We start from the raw sequence: 24,764 nt of genomic DNA on the forward strand, positions 1-24,764 counted from the left end.
CACGCACGCACGCACAACAAACACAAGGACACCTTTGTGCTTTTCTTTTATTAACCTGACTAAACAGTAAATCAAAGAATATTGATCACAAATATTGTCATATTACTATTGTAACAGCAACCAAATAGTAAAAAACAACAAAAAACATAGTTGGCGACAAGAGCATGTTCATTGACAACAGATGGCATTTTTATTTATTTATAGCGACTTAAGCACAAATTAAGTCGTTAGGAAGGGGAGGGGGGATAAATAACAGCAGGCATTATGTTTACATCGATGGGTTGATGAGCTCAAGTTGACTTTCAAACTATGTTAAGAAGCCTCGAGGGGAAAACACTTACAGCACTGCTTCATGCCCAAAACTGTTAACGTATGTGATTGATGGACAGCTCAACACTAGCTGTGTGTACTAGCAGTATTTCGTATAAGCGGATGACACCAAAAAAGGTGGAAGTCAAACAAATAAACAAAACATTTCAAAAAGGTAAAAATAAAATTGTCACGTGCATTTAGTGCTGAACAGTAAAACATTGATAATGGTTCCTCCACAACTGAAACAGAGAACACGTGTAAGACTAAATTAAGATAGATATCCGCATCCAGGTCTCAGACAGCAGCCCTCATAACTCTGCAACGTGCTTGAGGTTGTTTCTTGTTCTAACATAACATGATGTCTGTTTATAACCTGGTGCTACAATAGAAACGTACTTTCCCCGACTTCATGGCTACTATAGAAAGCTGTCTGGTGCAAAACAGGATGTTGAGAACAATATTACTTGTTGTCACCGGCGTGTATTGAAAAGGGCCCGTCCTGTAATTAAAAAGCATTTACAAAATGAGTGACAGAGACAGGATATTAATCTCAGATGTAATGAAATATGCCCCATTTCATTTATAACCGCTGATAAGAAATACCAGTGCCGGATATTAAGAAGTTATAAGGAATGAGCGAGAAAGGCCACACTGAGTACAAACAAGTTTCCTTTCCCAAATATTTAAACACAGGAAAAATAGGCATGTTGGACAGTTTTGCAGAGCTCTCTTTTGTTAATAAACAAAGAAGTAAATATTAATATTACAGGCATCAGGAGTTGCTGTTTTCTGAACTGGAGTCACTGGAGGCGCTGGGGGCAGAATCGGAGGAAGTGCCTCTGCTGACGAGATGAGACGCAGAACGACTGCTTATCTCTGATGGAGGGAAGTAAAGGAAGCACCATCAAATGTGCAGTGGGGGTGATGCACTCAGCAGTGTGTGCTTCTGTTAGCTCACTCTCTCTCTCTCTCTCTCTCTCTCTCCCTCTCTCCCTCTCTCCCTCTCTCCCTCCCCCCCTCTCCCCCTCTCTCTCTCTCTCTCTCTCTCTCCCTCTCTCTCTCTCTCCCTCTCTCCCTCTCTCCCTCTCTCCCTCTCTCCCTCTCCCCCCCCTCTCTCTCTCTCTCTCTCTCTCTCTCTCTCTTCTCTCTCTCTCTCTCTCTCTCTCTCTCTCTCTCTCTCTCTCTCTCTCTCTCTCTCTCTCTCTCTCTCTCTCTCTCTCTCTCTCTCTCTCTCTCCTCTCTCTCTCTCTCTCTCCCCTCTCCTCTCTCTCTCTCTCTCTCTCTCTCTCTCTCCTCTCTCTCTCTCCTCTCCTCTCCTCTCTCTCCTCTCCTCTCTCTCTCTCTCCTCTCTCTCCCTCTCCCTCTCCTCTCCCTCTCCCTCTCTCCCCAGCTTGGGGTCAGACATGCACTAGGCGGTGTGAGCTCTACCGCGTGGCTTCACGAGTATGAAAACAGGCACGTGTGAGTCACTGTAACAAGCGATGCTTGAGCATGAGGCCGTATCTGCCCACACACCTAATGGTTGAGGGAAGGTGGGAGCATGGCCCCTACTTACTTTGAAATTTCTTGAACTTCTTATACAGACAAGAGTTGACGTATCGCTGCAGCTCCCTCAGAGTGGACGGCTTCAGTATCTCAAAGTCGATCTCGATCTCGTCCGTGTTGGTGTCGTGAGTGGAGGGCTCCCGTCTCTGGATGATGTGCACCACGCGGCCCAGCTTCAGCCCCGGTAAGCGGTTGATGTCGAGGCTCAGCTGTTGCTTCTCGTCGTACGTCATCTGCAGACTTTCGTCCTCTGAATCCCAGACTTTGCTCCCCAACCACGAGCACCTGACGTTTTGAGCAATAGCAGTCAGGACGTGGGAGTGACATACTTTGATAATACTTCTTCAATTCTGTGAAACATCCTACCTGGAGTTGTGATTTGCACTGCCTTGTTTTTGTCTGTCCCCTTTCTTGTCCTTGTCTTTCTCCTTCTTGGGTGGAAGCGCAGAGACTTCACAGTAGGCAGACAGCTGCCCATGAACAGTTTGAAGCCATATCAACACAGAGTTCAATTGGTTTTGCGGTGCTACATATGGTGTTTTAAAAGTAAGTGCCAAAAAATAGTAACAGCAGGAAAGGTTCTGTGTGGTGGAGGGACATAAAGGCAAGGAGTCTGCTTCAGCTCAAAATCTCATTGAACAACGTTGCTTCCTGTGTTGTGCATAACTTGTTAATATATGATGAAATGATGTCATAGGGGGTATATGTACAGAATTCTACCAAATGCATGTGGGGAAACCTGACATTTCGGAGTACAAAACATAATGTCTGCTCCAGAGAACTCTCAGCACAGCAGAAAATGAAATAACGCTTCAGCTCACTTTAGGAAAAAGGGCACAGAATTTGAAGTCAATGAACCCATCAGGAATTCAGAGGCATCTCAAAGCAAAGAGGAACTGTGAGAGTAGAAACCCACCGGCTGTTGAAACCCAGCGAGTCGGACGGGTTCGGCCCACTCGTCCTCTAAGTGGGATTTTTCGGAGTTGTAGGAGCCGTTCCCACTAAAACCCGCCCTCTTCGCCGGCAACTCCACTGGCTCCTCTGGGATCTTTGCAAACCTCTTCTCGAACAAAGCCTGAAGAAAATGCATGCACAGTGATGAAAAGACAAACAAGTGACATAAAATACCCCTTCATAACCTGTTTGATGCATTAGTTGATTTGGTCATTCAAAAAGCACCTGAAGCTTTATGGCCTTAGAAACAAAATCATGATGTGGCGGGTTGTATTTGTAGCAATTGGAAAAAATGAGCCGAACGTCTGCGGCGAAGCCTTGTGCATCCTGGTACTCTCCTCCGTTCAACTTTTTCTGGAAATGGAAAAGGCCAAAGTCATCAGGACAACATCAGGGTAACCGGGGAGGGAAAGTCCTCGCGCAGCTCGTACCTTCACCGTGCTCAGGTCCATGGGGTACTTGATGATGTGGTGGTAGTCGTCTAGCTGCAGAGCTTCAGCATCGACGGGCTTGTAGAAGGGCCAAGCGCAGACCAGGTTCTTCCTGGACAGCATCTCCTTCAGGATTTCGTCGCAGTGCTGGAGCTGTTCGGACCCTTCCTGTTGGGCCGCGTCTTTAAGGGTTACAGCTTCTGTGGAGAGGTTGGCGGGGCCCTCTACATGCCGCTTCAGCACTTTCTTCTACATCAAAAAAACACCACCAAAATAAGAGGAAGACTCGCCTCGTGATCTGCGATTATTGTGCCGACACCAGGGGATGGCGACTCACTTTTGTGGCGGCGTGTGAAGGACGATTGGCCATCGAGGATGAGCTGGAGGGCGCCTTGCTGGGGTTTGGCTGAGTCGCAGCCGAGGGACACGTGGTCTCGGTTCCTTTCTGCTCGCCTGCAGCCGTGGATCAAACACATGTCATTTTTAGGACCTTTACTTTACTCTCACCATAACAATGCAGAGTTGAAATACAAACCTTCAAATCAATGGCAGCCCAAAGAAGCTGGCGACTTTCAGCGACACAACTGAACGTGCAAACAATTATTCATTGCTCTAAAACTGATTTGGGAAGAAAGAAGATGATGTATTTGCCAGTTTGTTACCTGGGGTGCTACTTTTTTTGCCCTTCTCTTTGAGTGCGTGAGGAATGATCTCCACTTCCATCTGCTGCATCTGTGCCACTTTTTGCAAGAAAACCTTTTCCACGGCGAGCGCCATCAGCACGATGTCGTCTGTGGGCTAGAGGACAGGGGGAGGTCCGTGAGGGTTCAGTCCCCCGTGAGGCGAGCCGCCGCGTGGCGTTCCCAGACCCGGAGCTCCTTACCTTGTTGTAAATGTAGCAGTTGGTGAACATGGTGTTGAAGTCCTGCATACATTCACTTGCACTCCAGTAGTAGTCGTTCTCCAGTCGCTTCTTGATGGTTCCCAGGTCCATGGGAAATGTTATGATCCTATGGTAATCCTGATGGACAGCGAGAAAAGAAAAATGTCACATGAAGGTCATCCTTTCTTTCTTTTTGTTTCCTTCCCACATTTTCTGAAAAAGTGTATTGGTGCGAAATTCTTATATTTAAATAGTCGTTGCTTCTGGTATACTTCCAGTTCCCAAAGCATAGATCTAGAAACAGAGCGCCATAGAACAAAAGAGACAGAAATCCGGACTGGCCACATTTGTCTAGAGCTCAATGCGAGAAGGAAGGCAACGTGTGATTTTTCCTCTGCATGGAAGGGTTGTTACCAACATTTAACTCTCACGTTCACCTCCTCGCAAAATGGTTTACATCATCCAGCTAGAATGTTTACTTATTCACATGTTTACAATGTGGTCACAATGACAAGTATAACATTGTAATAAACAAGGTATGTTTTTGCTTTTATTTTGTACTTTTCCATATCCGCCTCAGTGATTTGGACATCCATGTCGACAGGGATGGATGAAATCGACTTAACTTTCATACTAACATATGGCTCAAAATGATGGATCATTACTTGAGTGTTTCCCCGGTTTTAATAGAATAGATTCAAAAATGAACGTGACTGCTTAAAAGCTTAAAGTCATAGTCAAGGTTTTTGTCCTGTATATGGGCTTAGTATATAATGGATGAGATAGAGGCCGACTATACTGCCTGTGTTGTGTTGTTGGAACGGGATGAGGATTGGGAGTTATTCTGAACCCAAAAGAAAGAAACAATTGAAAACGGCGTTGAAAGAAACAAGATAAATAGTGGCAACAAAAGATGACAAAAGATTGAAGATTTAGGACTTTAGAAGCAGTTTTACTTCAGTGAAAGAAAAGAGGAAAACAGATCCTTTCTAACAAGGAAACAACCAAAACATTACAGACGGGTAGAATAGACACGCAGGGACTTCACGTGCACAAAGAACAGCCATCAACAGCCGAGAGGCCACTTTAGATTGTTTTGAATAAAAACTTTTTTTCATCCATCAGAGGATGAACATAAATGTATTTCATGGCAAAAATACACCTACCTATATCAGGAATAAGTATATCGATTGAAGTTGGTGAAATTATATATACAACAAAGTCCTCTGGAAGCTTCACTATTTGTCCAAAAAATTGTAAAAAAAATGTATTAATTTGTTTTTGAAAATCTAAATAATAAATTGATACAAATGTTTCAAATCTTTTTGTACCCTAGCCTTTTCTAAATCTCTTTCCAACTACTCACTGGTAGCTCAAGAGCGACTGCGTCGACCGGCTGTTGAAAAGGCCAAGAGAACTGGTGCTTCCACACGGATTTCATCACTACGTTGTGCATGTACTGCAGCTGGTTGGTCTTCCGGCGTGGCCCGTTGGGGTTGGTGACCTCAGGGGGCGGAGGATTCACGAACTGCGGAGGCTCCTCTGACATGGCTGCGACCGGGCCCCCAAAAGGCAAACGCAGTGATCTTCTGGGAGCGCAGTTACATCCGTCAGCTCATCAAAAGGCTCTGAAGGGATGCTGGCTCAATTGTTTCATAGTATTTATCTGTTGGCATAAAAAAAGAGTTCTACAAGGGTGGTATGAGAGGGATCATTCATGGCCTAGAGATATCGTATATATCTCTAAACCATGAATGATGATATCAGCTGCATCCACGGAAAATGAATTCAACTGTTCTCTTTAAAAACGGCTTAGTTGAATACACTGAATTTCAGTTAGTGTGGTCACACACACACACACACACACACACGGGTTGAAGGTGTCCAGTTGCAGTCCGACTTGGTTCATAGCATCAGACATTATTTAAGTGGAGAGAAATGTGTGTGAAGAGCTCATGTGAGTGAATCCAGGTGCATGGTGTCCCACTGCTCCAGTAGGACGTGTACGTGACGACTGGAATGTGAGTAACAGATGTTTGTTGTTATTTCAATGCACAATTGAGGCTTTTCTGGGAATAAATTGTGATTACGGTGTTGTTTGCAGTCAGTTTGCTCGTGAAAAGGCGGTCAATGGTCATCACGGTGTGAAACAGATTCACAGGTAACGCCAATGAAGTGAAACTTTACAGCAGAACGCGTGCCAATGCTACTGAGCCCCTCAATATTGATACTCGACCCATAACCTCGTAAACAGGAGGGCTTTAACTTGACATACGGGTTGAAGCTAACAGACTGGGGAAACGGTATTAACGTTGTTAGCTTAACGACAGCTAGCTTGCTAGCTAGCAGGGGAATATAACGATAACGAAAACGTGCACAACGTCATCACACGACGCCGTTTCAAAGTAAGGAATAGTCGTTCGAATAAAGTCTCAAATTTCCCATTTGAAGGTGTGGCATTCACAGTTGCTTTGACGAGGTCAAGTTTCACCTGAAAACGTTTTGACGCGGAGTGAACGTTGCCTCACGAGCTCACGTTACCTGTTGTCCTCACATAACGGCCCCGTAAACTGTCTCCCACGGCGGGGGGGGGCACTTTCAGGAGAACTAACATTACGGGAGGTTTTTACGAACTCCTTTTCTTAAGAAAGCAGGTTAAAGCGAACGTTTACGGGCACTAAGCACATGACGCCAAACAACCAAACCGATATAGCGGTTAAACGAAAAGCACCGTTTGACCAACTTTGAAACTTTCCAAACCAAACAACAAACCTGAGGCCAGGAACGTGCGCTCCTCTGCGCGCGGCTTGTGAATGAACGCGCGCGCACACGCCGCCTGGCGGAGAGGAGGGTTTTGGGCCGTATGGCGTTATGTCGGGTAAAGGCTGATGTCTAGACAGCAGTCTTGTACTGCCAACAGTATATTCGTTTGCGAGTAACATCATCGAGCTGGATCTGCCCTGAGGTAGAAGAAACCGCATAATGAAATTCCCCCGAATAATCCAACACATTAGCATTGCGAAAACACATTTCAAAACTGGAATAACCCTAAACTGGAACAACCCATCAGTTTACACTGTCCTTGATATTTGTGTCCCTCATTAGCTTCCGTCACTTCTGCTGGCGAGACGCATGCGCAGATACGCACCAACGCACCACATTCCCCGCTTCTCCTTAGCTTCTCCTCGTAGACGAGCACCCAGCAGCAAGCCTATTGATAAATGTCCCTCCAATGGTCGTCTGAATAAAAACGACACGCATTTCTCCCTCCAATCTTTACGAGGAGTAACAATCGGACCGCGACGCTGCATTAAATCCCTGTGAGTATCGACTTTTGACCGATTCTTTACCGCTTGAATGGAGGGCCCCGTCCGTGGCAGCTCAACGTATTTGTCAACAGCGCTATGGCTCCGCAGGCAGACGGCTACACGTTCGCACTCCCGCTAGCTCTGTTGTTGATCCCGCATGTTGAAGATCGAGTTATTATCGCTCTCTGTCGGGCTTCAAATCATCCACGTTGAGGTGCGCGACATGCAGTCCGGTGATAGCTACTGTCATAGCGCCACTCCGCAGCCGAGGGGTCCCGTGTCGCCCTTTGTTTAATATCGCTCCTTTCTATCCTTTTTGTCGCGTTTAAACACGGCCACGCGTCCGCGTGTTTTGTATTTGCTCCCAAGTAGCGGACTTATGGTGTTGGCTGTCTATATTAAAGGTTTCCGTTCGGTCCCTTTAACCGTAACAGGCCAGATAACGTTAGCTAGCTAATTGCTAGCTTAAGTTGCTAAAACAAAATGCCAGATAACGCCGTGCGGCCACACTGCTCGTACGTGGTTAACGACTGAAGACGACGCCGCGTTCATGGAGAACGACTGCATCAACCCCCCCGCGGTTTGCTTATGTTGGTTGTCTCTGGTCCATCAAATAGCTGTCATACCCTAATGCGGTATAGGGATACGTATCTGATGCATCTCGTCATATACAGTACGACACAAGCTGAGCATTACTTTTAGAAGTCACTTGCGTCCAATGGAGAAACCTGTGTCCCGGACATGAAGAGATCATAACAACAACACGTTCTCATTGACACCATAGTGTGACGCGCTCATCACAACGTGCTCATCTGTTTGCAGGATCGTGCTCAATAGATGCTCATTTCCTCACCATGGCAACGGAAGACAAGAAACCAGAGACCGACACAAAACCTCCTGTTGTTCCATCAGCGTCTGCCAGTCAAAGCAAGGTGTGGGACACCCCCCCCCCCCTCATTGTGGGAAGGCTGGGAAGGTTTGCAATAACCCTTCTGAACATCCGTGTTTTCTCCTGATCCACAGTCTGCGCCCGCCAAGCCCAACTACAGTCTGAAGTTCACACTAGCAGGCCACACCAAGGCCGTCTCCTCCGTCAAATTCAGTCCCAGCGGAGAGTGGCTCGCCAGCTCCTGTAAGTCCCCCCCCCCTTTCCATTTCCTGTCACGTTATTATTTATCTTAAACCTTAAACCACATGTGGCCCACTGAAATGATTATATTTGAATCGGCCAGCTACATTCTCGTTTCAGCGTTTCCTCCATTAATGGCAATTTTGAAAAGTGACATTTACAATTTTAGTGTCATCATCACCTCATTGGAAGCAAAAATCAACCAATTATCAAAGGTTTTACTTAATCCTTCAGTCAACTAAACATTGCCACTTTGCTGCAGATATTTTTTAAACGTTTTTACCGTCTTGTGCCTTTTGGCATAAATATATATTTTAAAACGTCGCGTTAAAAGCAGCGACACCCAACGCATCACTTTGTTATCCCTTCTCCCCCACAGCCGCTGATAAACTCATCAAAATCTGGGGAGCGTACGACGGCAAGTTTGAGAAAACCATATCGGGACACAAGCTGGTGAGTGAGTGAGTGAGGGAGGGGGGGGGGTCGCGGCCCCCCCCCCGTGGCATCCTCATTTCTTTCTGTTGGGTTCCTAATCACAACTCCCCACAGGGCATATCCGACGTGGCCTGGTCCTCCGACTCCAACCTGCTGGTGTCCGCCTCCGACGACAAAACCCTCAAGATCTGGGACGTCAGCTCGGTGAGGGAGCCTCGCGCCGCTCGCCATTTCACCTCGTTCGTCCTCCCTTTTTGGGTGTCTTCGGCAAGAATGTGACATTACAATTTTTTTTTTCCTGTCTAGGGGAAAGGCTTAAAAACTCTTAAAGGTCACAGCAACTACGTGTTCTGCTGCAACTTCAACCCTCAGTCCAATCTCATTGTGTCCGGATCGGTGAGTACAGAACATCCACCCTTTCGTTAATGTCCCTGTTGATGGGCTTCTTCTGAAGATGGTTTCCTATTTACGTCCCTCTGCTTCCAGTTCGATGAGAGTGTAAGGATATGGGACGTGAAGACCGGGAAGTGTTTGAAAACTTTGCCCGCTCACTCCGACCCGGTCTCGGCTGTAAGTTTGCGTTTCCGTGTTCTTAAATTCTTTTTCTGTGAGGAAATGTCAGTGAAATGAAGGCAGAGTGACGGTGTGTCTCGGCTCCGCAGGTCCACTTCAACAGAGACGGCTCGCTGATCGTCTCCAGCAGCTACGACGGGCTTTGGTGAGACTACATCAAGAATTCCCGGCCGTCGTTAGTGGAAAGTTGTAGAAATAATGGATTTTCTGACTTTCTTGACACCCGACCGCTTGTTTTTTGTTTGTATTCCCAGCCGGATCTGGGACACGGCATCGGGGCAGTGTTTGAAGACCCTCATAGGTACGGTTCCCCCGTGCCGCCAGGCCTATCTCGGTGACCCTGTTGCATACGTGCACGTTCCCACTAGGTTTACCACGAGGGAAAGAAATCCGATTAAAAGGCCTTTCTAATTGTGTTGCGTCAGACCTGCGGTATTGTAAAGCGGTTCAGGGTGTTGGGCTGACGTTGTGTGTCGTCCATGTCAGATGACGACAACCCTCCCGTGTCCTTTGTGAAGTTCTCCCCCAACGGGAAATACATCCTGGCCGCCACGCTGGACAAGTGAGTGTTAGCAGGCCGTCTTTGCTGTGGTTCACCAGCAGAGGGCGGCGCTACGCCACCTCGGCCTTTGCTCAGCTGCAGGTTTGTAAGAATGTTAGATATCAGTCATGTGATTGGTGGTTCTGTGTCCTCAGCACGCTGAAGCTGTGGGACTACAGCAAAGGAAAGGTGAGCAGCTCCCCACTCGGGTTGAATTATTGCTTTCTTTCACATTTAATCTTCCATGTTTCTTTTTTTCTAACAACTTAAAACAAGCGTGACGCAGTAAGTGGACTTACATTTTTTCTGTTTTTTTTATTTTGTTCCAGTGCTTGAAAACGTACACCGGCCACAAAAATGAGAAGTACTGCATATTTGCAAACTTCTCCGTCACCGGCGGAAAGGTGAGCGCCGTTTCTCTTCGATGGAGAGTTCTCCTTTGTGTTCCTGGTGTTCATGAGGTTTCTCTGTGCGCTCCTTCAGTGGATCGTGTCCGGCTCCGAGGACAACATGGTTTATATCTGGAACCTACAGACCAAGGAAATTGTGCAGAAACTCCAGAGCCACACAGGTACGCCAACGAGTTTGTGCTTTTCACAATAGTGCTGACACCGTGTCGGGTGTCCTCAGTCAGATGTGTAAAGCAGCCTTTCAACACCCCCCCCCCCCCTCTCCTCCTCCAGACGTCGTCATCTCGACCGCCTGCCACCCGACGGAGAACATCATCGCGTCCGCAGCTTTAGAAAACGACAAAACCATCAAGCTATGGAGAAGCGACTGCTAAGCTCCTGTTTCGGGATTCTTTTGGGCCATTCAACTTTTTTTTTTTTTTCTGTTGTTTTGTTGAACAACAGAAACGCTTGACTTTTTTTTTCCCCCCTCGTACGGCGCTCCCGTGAGACGCAGAGGGATTGAGACCCGTCGACCACACGCAATTTCCCCCGAGCCCCCATGTGGGGTGTTCTACACGTCACATTAGTTCTGCTGAAGTTGGAGACTTTCTTTTAGTTAAACAGTGATGCTGTGTTCTGGTGCTTCAGTATTTTTGACACTGCATTAAACTCCCACCTCCCCCCCGATGTTACAGCTCCCTACCGACCCGCGCTCATTTGGCCTTTTAACGAATCATTTGTGTTTATTTTTTTTTAGTAACTGTCATAATGACTTGAAGTGAAGTGACTTTAACATCAAGCTTCAGGTATTAAAAACAAAACCAAGACTTCTTATGGCTGTTAGTTATTATTCAAGGCCTAACAAATAGGGACGTTTGGTCTTAATGTTTAATTGCCAGGTTTCAAATATATATTCAGTGTTTGTAAGTCCTTTTGGGCAACAAACCAGGTTTTAACTAAATGAACAAAGATGAGATGTATGACATCACCAAGAATATTCTATAAACTATTGCAAAAAAAAACCCCAGTTAGTTTAAGGATGTGTGCAGATGGTGATTTGATGACTGCAGCTGTCTGTCCTGCGTCTCCTGCTCGATTGGCTCTCTGCACACAGCCACCAGCATCTGTAGTCTGGATTCATATCACTTGTATTTTGGTGGAATACATGTTCTGACATTTGAACGCTTAATAAACCCCATTTTTGTACGTTTCACATGACACTGGTAGCAGCTCAGAGTTCATTACTTTTTTAATAACTTTTAGTTTTTTTTTCTGTCCATGAAAGATAAAGAACATCGGAAAACAACCCACAAAGAACAGAAGACAAATTTCATCTCTTAAAAATTGACGAAAGTATAATTAAAGACAATCCCCGTCAATGCAGCGGCAGGCAAAAAAATGGTAAAGTAGGCGACATGGTTTCCAAGGCGACAAAAACCGCCTTCTACAACGTATGCAGAAGAAACGGGAGAGAGCAGAACAAAAGTCCGGGATAAAATTACTGTTGTACAAAAATAGATGATTTACCACTGATGCAACAATGAAAGCATTGATTTTCCTGATTATTACACTTATTGAACATACAATTGCCAAGCAACACAGACATATTTCAGGGGATTTTTTTCTTTCACTGTTTTATTGAGCTGGTTATTTTAGCTTAGAGCTGCTGTGATTCTGCTGGTTCACCAAGTCCAGGTCTGAAAGCAACAGAAGTGTAGTAACGAGCCGTGAAACACTGGTCTTAAGACCACTGTTCCACGGAAATACTCAAAGAACAGATCTGTTGAAATAGATTTATAAATATATACACATTTACATATTAACAAAATAGAACTTTGTTTTATAAAGCGTTCATGGAGGTGATTTTTCTTTGCTGGACACTGGGGGGGGATCCACTTTATGGCTTAAGAGACCTGTTCACTAAGGGGGGGCAACAGGAGGATGTCCATTTGAACAAAAGACCCACTTAGGTCGCTCAACGTCTGCTTTCCTATAATAAAAAATAAAAGTAACTGTAGCTCAATGATTCAATTGTAAAACAAGCTTGCCTTTGTTTTGAAAAGGCAAACACCAGAATATAAATACTGTAAACTGAGCTCAGACCAGCAGGTGCTTCTGAGATGGTAACAGGCCACCTCCCTGAAACACTCGAGTAATTACTTCTCCCCACACGACTCAAGGAGGGTTGTGTCCGAGCAAAGCGATGAAAGTGCCATCTTCTTGTCGGATGAAATAACAGAATTCAAGTAAAGCTGCAGCAGCGCCGCTCCTCCACCAGAGGGAGCTCCAGGCTCTTAAATGTCCTGCTAGAAGACGCATCTGACCCAAGAAAAACAAACAGGAGGAAAACGTTCCTCTATGGGGCCCTGACGGTGCCACCGGAATATTATGACCTTTTCCTATTGATTCATAAGTTGAGGGAATTAAAAAGCACTGACAAAATAACCTCTGACAGCGGTGTTAAAGCCGACAAGCGGCCAATAGAAGCTCCTGCTGCATATTTATATGCATATTTATGTGAAATGAATCTCACAGGAGATCCTCGTGATGTAGAAGTATTACCATTACATTTTCATCTTATTAAAAGAATATTTCATACTCTTATAACTCATGATTAAAATGCATGTGTAAATTAGGTACATGTATTAAAATATATTAATCAGTGATGACTAAAGACTGAAAAAGTGGCACATTCAAGGCTCCATTTAATCGTTCATCTCTGGAGGACGACAGCGCTCGGGGGGCTCCGGTCTGGGATGTCCAAGTCGCTCACATAACGGGACCAATCAGCAGAAACAGGACGAAAATCCTTCATTTCATATTTCATTTTCATCTGGGCCTTTTTCTTGTATCCTACTTGAGACACTACCTTAAACTCACTTTCAGAGGTGAAGCAACCAGCACAGAATGTCTATCCTATATCCAAATAGTGTGGTGGTGGTGGTGGTGGGGGGGGGGGGGGGGGGGGTGAAAGGAGAGTAACACCACGGCTCACCAACACTCTGTGGACAATCTTTGGAAACGCACTCGATGCATAGTATCGCAGCGGCCGCCGCAGCGTGTCGAGAGAAGCAACAAACAGCATATGAGTGTACAGCGTGATCACCACAATACACCACATGGAGGTTTCCATATTCCAGGGGCAGCGAGCGTGTGTCCCGCCGGATGGCGCGTCCCCAATCAGGGTCCGTCACGACATCCGCTCTCCTTTTAGGAGCCTTCGTGAGATTAAGTGCCGAGTAAGAGGTAAGTCAAAGCAAGGTCAATACTGCGTGCGGCTGTAGCTGTCTGTACAGGTAGATGTGTGTGTGTGTGTGTGTGTGTGTGAGGCTAGCATCCCGCCGCGGGGTGGGGGGTGCAAGGACGTTGTGTTGAAAGTTACGTGCCACGAGACGGGGGGGATGTCCGAGAAGGGTACCAAAAAAAACAAAACATACCCCCATAAGACGCTGCGACGAGTGCCGTAAAGATGGCGTCTTCCCTCGCCATCGGTGGGCACCAAACCAAGGGCTCATTTGACTAAAATCCCCCCCCCAACACACACCTGATGGCGCACAGTGCCGATGCAGCAGCAGGCAGGTCCTATTTGGTGGAATCGGGCCGACACCTGAGGTTGTTTTAGGATTCTTTAAGCACTTGCAGTCCTGTAAGCCCCCCCCCCCAGCGGCTCACAACCCCTGACGGGAGGAGAGAGGACGGCTCCTTCAAGCGAGCGTGTCCCCTGTCCTCCGCCCCCCAAATCCCCTCCAAGTGAGTTCAGAGTCCTGAAAAAGAGAGAAGGCTCAGGTCCGGGCGGCCTGAGGCTCTTCCCGCTCACATCGCTGAGGGGCTTTTTAAAAAAAAATGTCCATTTGATACCTGCAACTGTGGGCGTCAAAACCCTGATCGTCTTTTTCTAGTCTTGTTGCCGTGTGGGGAAAGAGGACGAAAACAACGGCTCAATGCGCTTCTTCTGATCTGAAGTCCACTGTTGTCACCCGTGTCGCAGTGTGATTTCCATACCTATATCTATATATAGACAATATATATATATTTCTTATTTATATATGCTTTACAAGGTATAAAACCGACTCAAAGGGAGGATGAATCCATTGTCTTGGAACACATCCAAAAAGGAGCAGGTGTGGAAGGGGGGATCCCTCCCTCACTGTCCCGATCCAGGCTTTTGGGGGAGGCCTCAAGCGTCTCTGCTATTATGTCATTTGATGCGGGGCTTCCAGCATCTCCATGAGGAAGGTGTCGATGGGCGTGTCCCCGATGAGCTTGAAGAAGAACAAGTGCTCCAGACACTTGAGGCCGATGGAGCGCAGCGCCGGTAACCGCAGCAACAGTTTGGCAAACCTGTCACGACACAAAGTTAGAAATGAAAATGTCTATTGAAATATTGTTTGAGTTGAATGAAATATTCACACAGTCATCTTTGATAAATAGTCATCGTTATACAGGGTAGCTGGCATTTCAAGCCCTGTCCCTAGTAACCAGGACTTCCTACCTGCCAGGCTGGTCGGGGTACTTCTGTTTGCAGTAGGCCTCTAAAGACGCGTACACCTTCTCTCTCAGAGCTTCTACCTCACCTGGATTGGACAGTCCTTTGGAGTCTGTGGACACACGGAGAACAGAGTGATCAACTATCAACAGCTGCCGCCACTGCCGCTGCCGGGCCTCGTGAAAGGAAAAGGAGTGTTTCGCTGCTCTTCGCGTCCCTCTTGGTTATTATAAAGCACTGGCCGTGTTCGCCTCGCTCAAAGGCCCCTTGCAGTTGAGTTTTAACCCCGCGGCGGGCCCGGCGTGGTCGTGTGGCGCCACATTCCGCATGAGCCCAATTAGGCCTGGCGCTGAGCTGAGCATGGCTGGAAGCCCCGGCACAAGCGCGTCATTGAGTCACATCTCGGGTGTTCAAAGCGGCGCGCGGCTGATCAACAAAGAATGAGCGTTTGTTGTGAGTGGCTGGACTCTAAAACCCAGTGTGGGAACGGCAGGACTGAGGGCCTTTTTTAGCCCTGCAGCCACCCCCCCCCCCCCCAAAAAAACCCAACGCCCACTGCTTTTTTCCATCAGACCAGTGTAATTAAGAAGAATGAGGCAGAAACGTGGGCCCGGATGGGGCTTGAACCCAATGAGGGACACAGAGGATCACAGTGGCCCCCCGGGGGGGGGACGCAGGGATGCTCCCACACAGGGTCATGGGAGGACCTGGGTCACATTCACTAGTTGCTTTAGCTGACTTTGATGCTGTGTTTGAGGAGGTTTAAAGACAAGGGCCTCGACTAAATAAAAGCCGCTGTCAAGAGTTTTCTTTCATTTATTATTAATATCACCCCTGCCAGAAGAAACATGTCGCATGAGTGTTTATCTATGAGCGTGGGAGTCCCCCCCCCCCCGGTGGCTGTCCACAACTAATCTGCAGCTGCAAACTGCTTAATGTTTTTGAACTTTGTGTTCAGCTAACTGCTAACGGCACTACTAGCACACGCGCTGCCGAGTACCTCTGGGATGCTGATATCTACTGAAAGGTGGCACTCCGGGCCTCTGACAGAACTACCGTGTGCACGGCTAAGGGCTAGTTAGCATAATGCTAACTGGGCAGACAGCGTGGCGTTTTTGTGGTTTTGAATGCAGTGTTATTTCTAATGTGTGGGTGCAGCTTTTATAGGTAAATAAACACTTGATGTGTATGTATGCAGTGCATTTACATAAATATACAGTAAGTGTGAGCTTTTATTTTGGCGTCTCCACCTGTGTGCTCTGCAGACTCACTTTCACAAGAGAAGTCGAGTTCAAAGAAAACGAGTAAAAGTGAATCAGCCGTCCCAAATCCTCAAGTTGATTTAACACAGTCTCAAGTCCAACACTTTGAGTGATCCCCCAGAATTAAATCTCTGAGTATTGAATGCTGAGTACATTCAGAACACATGTCTGATTCCTCTGCTGCTCTGTGCCGCCATTGAAGCTATAAAGCTCCAAACAAGTGGTGCATTTATCCACATTAGGGTGTTTTTAGAATACTTGGAGCTCTGATGGGCATTGGTGTGATCATACTGCAGAGGCTCTTTGAGGGGTCCTCTGCATGTTTTTATGCTTTTATAAGCTTTGAATCCTTTGGAACTGAATTCCGGCTGCAACAATGACGCAACCTTTTCTTCGCTCTTTTTTTTTTTTAGCGCCATCTGTCAAGCATATTGGAGTTTGATTTTAGGTGCAGTGCTACTAAGCTCCAAGTCCTGAATGAGTCATTCTACTTTAGAAATATAAATATCAGTTGAATGTTGTTTTTCTTGGTTATAGCTGAAGGCAATAGCAATGTAAAAAATCCAACAAGCAAAGGTGCTCAGCAACACTAGAACTCTGAGAGCACAATTCCACGTTGAGTATATGTCAACAGTGCAGTAGATTCTTAACATGCAGCCTAGTGACTCATTCCGCTGTTATCTGTCAATCAAAGAAGAACCGAGCATCTTCAGAAAACACCTCCTCCCCAGCTTCCTTCAGCGCACACGCGCGTGGCCATAGTTACCTGGGTTGAAAAGGACTATCGCTCGAAGGCACCCCAGCTCCGTCTTATCCATCTGCATGTCCCTCATCTTCGACACCAGCTCCGTGAGCACTCTGCACAAAGGAGACAACAGCAAAAAGTGGTCATGTCATGGTGTTACATCAGATAACACGACTACCAGGGATGTCAAGATCATTTAGTTTGTTTTAGGGAACAACGCGCTGTGCGTTCCATGTGAATGATGCACATCCAGACTGGCACGTTTAAAATAGGATTTAATGAGTGTCTATCCGTCTCAAATCTACATGCAAAAAAAATAATAAAAAAATACACTCGTACACGTGTACATGCTTAGTCCACATAGGAGCCGTTTACAACCCAGCACAAAGCCATTATGTTTAGTGCGTGGTGCAAAGAGAGGGAAAGCCACAGAGTAAACACAAGCTGCACGTGACATCACCGGGGGGAGTGTTGGTGAGCCGAGTCTCTCGAACTCCTCACCCCTCTTTGACTTGGTCACACCCTCTCCTCGTCTGCTCTCTCGCTCTATTTCTGCCGCCTCCCCCTCCTTCCCTCCGATTGTAAAGTCAATTGTGGCTCTCAGCTCGTTCTAATTCAATTCTTTCCAAGGAGGAACAATGGGGCTGGAGGGAAAAAAAAGACTCAAGTGTTTAAGTTAATCAGTGTCTTAACTTGTATGGCGAGAGCGAGGGAGGGAGGGAGGGAGGGAGAGAGACACTATCAGCTCCCTGCATCTTAATGCCTGCCACAGTTAATGCCACAGATGGGATGTGTCCCGTGGCTGTGAGCGCCCATGAGAGGCTCGGGAGATGGAGACAGGCTTCCCTCCGAGTAGCTTCCCCATGGATCGGTTTCATTTTTACAATTCAGTTTGGTGTTTCTGTGGTTTCCCTTGGGTGTACATATCAAATGTTTGATGTACTGGAATCGATCAATAGTTCTCAATCGCTTTCTAATGAGTCTTACCACGGTGTATATTTTTGAAATAGGTAATAAATGCTATATGAATGTTTAATAAAAAACAAAATATTATAATAAAAATATTTACAAGGTAGTTGTCCTTATTAAGTGCTTATTATAAATAAACTATTACCACTGATCCAGCCGCTACTTGCAATTTATAAACCAGTTGTGCATTGCATTGCATAAAAGTCCAGTAGTATGGGAATAAGGACCTGTCGAAGATGGCCCCCACCCCGGCGCTGTGGGCGCTGTTGCGGTGGACGTGCAGCCCGGTCGCCAGCAGGATGCCGTCTTTGATCGATATCGAGCGGTGCGAAAAGGATGCGATGAGCAGTTCGTTCCAGCCTGTGGCAGAGACACGGCAGAAGGATCCAGGAAGAAAGTATGAGCAAAAGAAAGAAGAAAAAACAGGCAAATCCTGGTACAAAAGTTCACACAGCATTCAGGCAAAATGAAACTGACAACAAAGGGGGGGAGGGGGGCTTCCAATGAATCAATTAGGCCGCGCGGTGAGAGCGTGCAGCTTTCTCAGGCATGGGGTTATTACCAAGACGTTTGAATCACGCGTTCTGGGGAGACAAGCGTGTAAAAGGGATGAACTGCGCCTGCCACCGCGATAAAGGCGGCGGGCTTGACGTGCCAAAGCAGGGGCCTGACGCGGAGACACGGGGACGCCACCTTCTGAGCGACGAGGCTCCTTTAACTGTTCTGCCTGGCAACACTCTCCTCTCCTCCCCGGAGTGGGAGTCGGGTATGAGAGGAGCCCGTAAAGCTTTTATCTGTGATACAGCAGAACCAAAGTGGTTATTAATAGAAAACCTGAGAGCCCAGCTCTCTCTCTCTCTCTGCTTTGCAGAAGTCTCTCCATCTTTGTGCTGAGGATGACAAGTGATGGGAGGAGGTTTTCACACAGGGTATTGAATGGCAACCCCTCCATCCCCCCTCAGGCTGGATCTAGAATATAGGTTAATGTTGAGCAACGAGGGCAGCGTGCCGAGAGAAGCCCAGAACACCTTTGGTCTGTTAGAGAGCGGAGGAGAAGTGACGGCAGAGCCTCTGGTTGTTTTTAACAACGATCCTGAGCAGAGCACACGCGGAGCGAGCCGCTCTGACCTCGGCCGGGACGACTCTCGTCTCAGTCACATGACGAGGAGCTTGGGTTTCTACCTCGATACAGGGTTGGCACGGTGACACGTCACCTCACAGCAAGAAGGTCCTGGGTTCAAGCCCGCCCAGCGGCCTTTCTGTGTGATATTGCGACGCAATCCTCATTGTTTTAAAAAGGAACACAGTGTTGTGAACGTAATTGATAGTTTACAATGCAAATATTTGTGGCAGACTGCTGCTCAGAATGCACAAAAAGTAGCTCTTTGATGTCGGGAGTTTGAATGCAGAGGCAGATCCCAAAGCTCCAATTGCATACTAAAAAAAAGAAATCCCTTCTGCAACTCAAACTTATGCATATGGCATATGTGCACTTCATAGGTCTCAGTATTGCTGTGAATTAAATTTAGCTGAATGCTTGCATAATAATTCTGGTTTTATCTGTCTAGATACAAGAAGATGAAATCACATCCTCTATTCACCACTGTGCTTGATGGATAATTCCTTTAGATTTAAACATTAAATCACTCTATTGGGGCAGTTTTGGGGCGTTTGGTAGTTTTCACACTTGACTGGAGGAGTCATTGTGGAACAGTGTCTTTTCATTTTCCTGTTGGTGACCGACCTGCTCGTAGAAGGATGACCTGGTCGTCCAGTGGCAGCTCAGAGAAGTGGGGGATCCTCTTGGCCCACTCCACCAGGGTGAAGAGCTGCTTGTCAGCCGCCTGGCAGATATTTGTCACCGGGTCGTTAGGCTGCGGCGAAACACACAAACGGACACCAGTCAATCAAAGTAACAAATTTAGAAGGACAACGGATGAAAGGAAAAGCTGGTCCGCATTTACTCTGGCGTCTCTATTTGGCTGCGAGCCTGGCGTCAGCTCGCGTCAGCTATCAACACACACGCACGCACACACTTAACACTTACATCAGGACCATGCTATGAATGACAACCTCCTAAAGGGAGCAAGTAGTGAAACTAATCAGTGATTCTTTTCCCAACTCGGGGAGGAAATACCTGCAGAGAGAAAAAAACTAAAAAACTTTCTTTGGGGACCTTTTTAGTCGACGCACAAATCCGCCTTTGAGGCGGGCGAGCCGAGCTCAAGAGGCCCCCCCCTGACACCTCACGACATAACAAGTAGAGCTCCACTGGGACGCTATCGTCAGCCAATCTTAATGTGTAATGGGTTACGTATTTACTCACAGTAAAACATACACATGGCACAAAGTCCATTAGCATTATCCATTAGTAGCCAATACAATAACCTGGAAATAGTGCCGTATTAGTGCATCATTTTATTATAGTAGTATTATAGTGCAGTAGTTAATGATACGTTATTTTAAATTCATTGTTGTCATTTTAGGCCAGAACCCCTGAGAATGAAAAAATAACGATTCTGCTAAATGATCAAAATGAGCAGTTCTCTGTCTGATGGACGTCAGAGTGGATTGGAGCGATGACTGGCTCTTCTGAAATAAAAAAGTGGGCCAAGGAGAAGGCTTCAATCCCTCATGGATCTCTCTGCATTAGATATATTAGGCCTCGCCGAGGGATGAGCATAAAAGCCAAAAAACATATCTATTATTTGAATGTATGCTACGTGTGTACGTTAAAAAAAGAAATAAAAAAGCACCCCTCTTCTCTGGTGGGCTTCAAGTGTCATCTTAACGATGAACGTACTTGTGGTTCCAAAGCAAGCTCAACTACAGAACAAGTGAGCTCTTCAAGAACACATTTACATGTGATGAAACGCTCCCATTCAAGCAAATGCACATTCACGGGGCGAGCCGAGCTGCATTGCAGAAAACATACTTCAGTCTAAAAGCGGAGTTCACTCATGTTTAGTTTAGTTGTTTTGTCCTTCTATAAAACACAGCTCAGCCAGAAGCTCTGCGTTCACAGGAGTCAGTGAGAAGCGTGAGATCTTGGATGGGCGGCTGCACCTGAGGAGCTGTGCTCCTCTTTCACCGACCAACAGGGAGTTAATGAACTGTGGTGGAATACTAATGTGACACACGTACAGTATGACTGACTACTATGTAAATCCATCTGGGTAGAGGTAAAAAAAAAAAGAACAATAGCATCTCTGATGAGAAATCTATTTTTCCTCCCAGGAGCAAAACCCTTGATGTGCATGTGTGTAAACAAAGACTCTGCACACGCGTCGGTGCATAATTTGGAAAGAAATCAAGCAAACATCTTTACATTCTAAGTATCCCTGTGTGCCCTCCAAACCTCAACCAAAAAAACTGAAACTTCTCCCCAAACTTTCTAGTGCTCAAATCCCTGTGATCGATGGTGAAAAGCTGGGAGGATCGGCGCATCAGCGGCGTCTCTCCGGAGAGGATTAGTTCAAGATGAAGGAGAGGTCTCCTCTCGCAGCGCGCAGGCCGGAGAGCATCCCTCCCCACGGGCCGAGACTCAGTCGCAGATATGAACACACACAAGAAAAAGACACAAAGCCTACACTGTTTTATGAGGGTGGTGGGGGGGGTCTTTAGGGGAAGAAAACAGGCATCTCATGAATATGTCAGAGTCTGATCTCCGAGGGGGACGAGCACACGACGAAGCTACGGCGCGACACATTTTAGCGAGCTGCGTTTCCACGAACTTCCCCCCCGACCCCCCCCTTGTAAGGACACACGTCCCAGAGCTGTCATTAAACACGGCGGGCCTCATGGATGTTGAATGGTGATCTTAGTCGCGTTTAGGCCGGACTGCTTTCTTCTGCTCCGGTCCTGTGTGAGGCGACAGGGGGTCGGGGGGGGGGGGGGGGGGGGATCTTGCATAATCCTGCTGGCATCACATTTCTGTACTCACTGTTGAAGGGGATGTTATCAGAGGGGGGAGCTTTAGAATAGGGAGCTTGGAGAAGAAGTGAAACTAGAGACACAAAGCGGGGGCATCTTCAGCACATCTCTAAATGACTGCCACCAAAAAAGCTAACAAAGAGGAAGCGTCTTCGTTCCCAGCCAATCAGAAAAGCGCCCCCCCCCCCCCCATGGTAAATGCCCGGCTTGCACATTTTCTTGCGCTCGCGGAGAGGGAGACGACTGAGATTTATCTTTTCAATTTTTCATTCCTCAGCTGGAACCAGACTGCGCTGGCGTGACAACAGAGCCAAACCGGAGTACTCGTGCGGATCAGTGGGAAAAGGAGTAACTCAAGGGTCCCACATTAAAAAAGAATCAAATTAAAACCAGGTCCTCTTATGCTGGAGCGGGAGATGAGTCATCTACTAGTTACTGTCTAAGGCTTCCCGCCCTGAGCTAAAGTTTTAGGAAAGGTGTTGGAGGTCGACAAACAGGGCGCATCCCTCCTCCTCCTCGCGAGATCTGCTCTCCCCCCGTCCGGCTGGCAGCGCATTACTGACGCGTGTTTGACTCCTCTTCTAGGTCACCATGAGATGAACACACTTCATTCACCCCGGCCATTAGGCAGTGACTGGTGAACTATTCAGGGCGTACACTCATGGCCCTGTGATTAATTATAGCACGGGGCACTGCCTCTCAATGGAGACCTTAAAGCGGGGGGGGGGGGGGGGGGGGGGGGGGGGGGGGGGAGGGTAGTCCTTGTGGTCCGGACAGCTTGAATGCTGCTGACCCTCTGCCAACATGCCGGGCAGCAGCGGCTTCAGGCTCACAGTGGGGTTCTCCCTGTGTGCATGCAAGGCTCCTCTTCTCCCACAGACATGTCCCGGGGGACACGCTTAACCTTCAACATTCAGGGGTGTGAATGGTGACCTTCTAAATATAAGCGGTATCGACACTTGACCGATGACTGACTGACTGACAGTGATTTGAGACAATGTGAACACATAAATAATGTCGGGTCCACTGTACAGAGTCCACAGATATCACAGGTGTCAATAGAGGCGGCTCAGCCCCGTACATACGTGTGTTTGTGCGGCACCAAGGGAGCCGCCAGGGCTGTGCCAAAAAAACACACTCAGTGCATTAGTGTGTCTGAGCATCCAGCCGATCCCCTGTGAATCCCCCCCCCCCCCCCCCCCCCCCCCCCCTTCTCCCGCTCCCTAATGTCAGGGCTCATCTCCTACAATTCCATCTGCCTCCCCCCAAAATAGCTCCCATTTACTCACATAACAGCCCTCACTTTTCTACCTACACTTCACAGGACACTTCCATCCCCTGAAGCAGATGAATCCCAGAAGAAGTCCTCCCTCCCCCTCCTCCCGTCTCTGTTCCCCTCCCCGTCTCCTTTGCTAGGACACGGCGCAGCTCCCCTGTTTCTCATGTTGCAGCAGAATACCGGAGGAAGCCGAGGCTTTGTGGGAAGCTTTCAGGAACAGTCTGCCTGTTGCATTATTCATCACTGTTTAAAAGACATCCCACAGTGCCCAGCCGATACGGAAGGGGAGGGGGAGGGGGGGCGCACAGCTGAGCGAAGGAGATACTGCAAGGTGCACAGGTAAAGCAGCACTGCAGACTACAAGCAGCCACCTCCAAAGGGACGGACAGACGGAGGACAAACGGTAATCACGGCCATCTTACTGAGGCTGACTGAGGAGATGCTTCTAAACACGATGAGCACCACGCCTGCACTGCAACATGGCAAATGTAGAGGTGTGCCAAGCTGTCAGCACGCACACCAGGAGGCAACTTTTCCCTTCTAAAAAAGGGAAGCCAGCCACTTAAACGTCCATTCTCTCCGCCGGCCACCAGGGGGCGACTCCTCTGCTTGCACCTTTTCACAGGTGGTTTTCAGTTGAAGTCATTGGTGACATCTTGCACAGTTACAGTTTGAAGTCCTGTATCATTACGTGTTAGTTCTTCAACAATGCACTGCGTTTCTTTCGCCATACTAATTCCCCCCAAAAAACAACACAACACAAATCCATCGCCATTAATCAAGAACCCAAATGAGACGTTTTAAGGCACAGGAGAACAAGAACAGTTAATTAGTGTGCTGCATGGTTTCAACACTGAGCAAACACCGTAGTCCCAGCATGACAGCGTGTGAGTGTTTGGAGAAAGGGAACGATGGGAAAAAAAAACACCCACTCACCGAATTGGATGGCGCGCCCAGGTTGGTCTCGATGTAGGTCTCCGTTTTGGGTTCCACCGCCTGCTCGGCCTCCAGAATCTTCTCCACGGGCATGTCCTCGTTGGCGCAGCTGGAGGACTCGACCTCGCTCTCGTTTCTCTCCTTGGCTCGCTGGCGCTCCTCCTGAACGGCTGCATGTAACAAAACTGGTTCCGGTCACTACTGCTGTTTTTGGTTTTGTTTTAGTGCTTGTACAGCGAGCTGACTGAATCTGTTTGTGTAGAGAATTTGAAATTATATATATATATATATATATATATATATATATATAATTTCAAATTCTCTACACAAACAGATTCAGTGAGGGGTCTGCAGAATGGACTGCAAAAACCCAGATTGCAATCATTTCATCCATCATTTGTGAAAAAAACTAAACACACACCAGTGGTTATTCCACCTCTTTCCAAATGCACTCTTTTCTACAATGAATTATTTTAATTCTGAGTGCAGCAATGAGTCAGGTTTGAGATATTGAACACAACTCAAACTCCACTGGGAACCAAACTGGTGGATTTGCTTTGGCCACCATGAAGTTAAAGTACATTGCATACTGCATACATGCAGAGATGAAATAAAGGCAGTGCAGTTGTAGAAGTAGAAGGAATCTACCTT

General features: G+C 47.2%; 3 protein-coding genes across 8 annotated transcripts in view; 1 reads left to right on the top strand and 2 right to left on the bottom strand.

Moving 5' to 3' along the window:
- Positions 1–40: 40 nt before the first annotated feature.
- Positions 41–7,134, bottom strand: LOC119226224 (homeotic protein female sterile-like). Of its 4 annotated transcripts, XM_037483895.2 has the most exons (12): positions 6,898–7,134; positions 5,492–5,791; positions 4,126–4,263; positions 3,905–4,040; positions 3,580–3,695; positions 3,243–3,491; positions 3,037–3,165; positions 2,774–2,932; positions 2,224–2,327; positions 1,868–2,142; positions 1,080–1,188; positions 41–811 (listed from the first exon to the last, which is right to left on the bottom strand). In XM_037483895.2, the coding sequence occupies exons 2-11, from the start codon at positions 5,672–5,674 to the stop codon at positions 1,085–1,087; spliced, it is 1,593 nt and encodes a 530-aa protein (XP_037339792.2). In that variant the 5' UTR covers positions 5,675–5,791; positions 6,898–7,134; the 3' UTR covers positions 41–811; positions 1,080–1,084. The 4 variants fall into 4 exon arrangements, with proteins under 4 accessions (XP_037339792.2, XP_037339787.2, XP_037339791.2 ...); XM_037483890.2 differs by having other exon boundaries at positions 41–1,188; XM_037483894.2 differs by lacking the exon at positions 6,898–7,134 and adding an exon at positions 6,667–6,870 and having other exon boundaries at positions 41–1,188.
- Positions 5,997–11,333, top strand: wdr5 (WD repeat domain 5). 2 transcript variants are annotated; one of them, XM_062559040.1, is made up of 14 exons: positions 5,997–6,146; positions 8,256–8,365; positions 8,457–8,565; positions 8,942–9,015; positions 9,112–9,201; positions 9,304–9,393; positions 9,484–9,567; positions 9,660–9,715; positions 9,825–9,871; positions 10,057–10,132; positions 10,267–10,300; positions 10,441–10,515; positions 10,595–10,682; positions 10,795–11,333. In XM_062559040.1, exons 2-14 carry the CDS (start codon positions 8,288–8,290, stop codon positions 10,893–10,895), a joined length of 1,002 nt encoding a protein of 333 aa, XP_062415024.1. In that variant the 5' UTR covers positions 5,997–6,146; positions 8,256–8,287; the 3' UTR covers positions 10,896–11,333. The 2 variants fall into 2 exon arrangements, with proteins under 2 accessions (XP_062415024.1, XP_037339798.1); XM_037483901.2 differs by lacking the exon at positions 5,997–6,146 and adding an exon at positions 7,276–7,445.
- Positions 11,334–11,734: 401 nt separating this feature from the next.
- Positions 11,735–24,764, bottom strand: part of rxraa (retinoid X receptor, alpha a) — a 73,525-nt gene continuing 60,495 nt past the window's right edge. Inside the window, exons 6-11 of one of the 2 annotated variants that reach the window (XM_037483898.2) lie at positions 24,114–24,298; positions 19,710–19,839; positions 18,193–18,325; positions 17,018–17,109; positions 14,996–15,101; positions 11,735–14,844 (exon numbers count right to left, since the gene is read on the bottom strand). In XM_037483898.2, the coding sequence (XP_037339795.1) occupies positions 14,697–14,844; positions 14,996–15,101; positions 17,018–17,109; positions 18,193–18,325; positions 19,710–19,839; positions 24,114–24,298 (794 nt within the window). In that variant the 3' untranslated portion in view covers positions 11,735–14,696. The remainder of the gene's footprint in view (positions 14,845–14,995; positions 15,102–17,017; positions 17,110–18,192; positions 18,326–19,709; positions 19,840–24,113; positions 24,299–24,764) is intronic. The other variant, XM_037483900.2, reaches the window with a different exon arrangement.

Source organism: Pungitius pungitius, chromosome 18 (genome assembly GCF_949316345.1).
Source record: "Pungitius pungitius chromosome 18, fPunPun2.1, whole genome shotgun sequence".
NCBI classification, from domain to species: domain Eukaryota; kingdom Metazoa; phylum Chordata; class Actinopteri; order Perciformes; family Gasterosteidae; genus Pungitius; species Pungitius pungitius.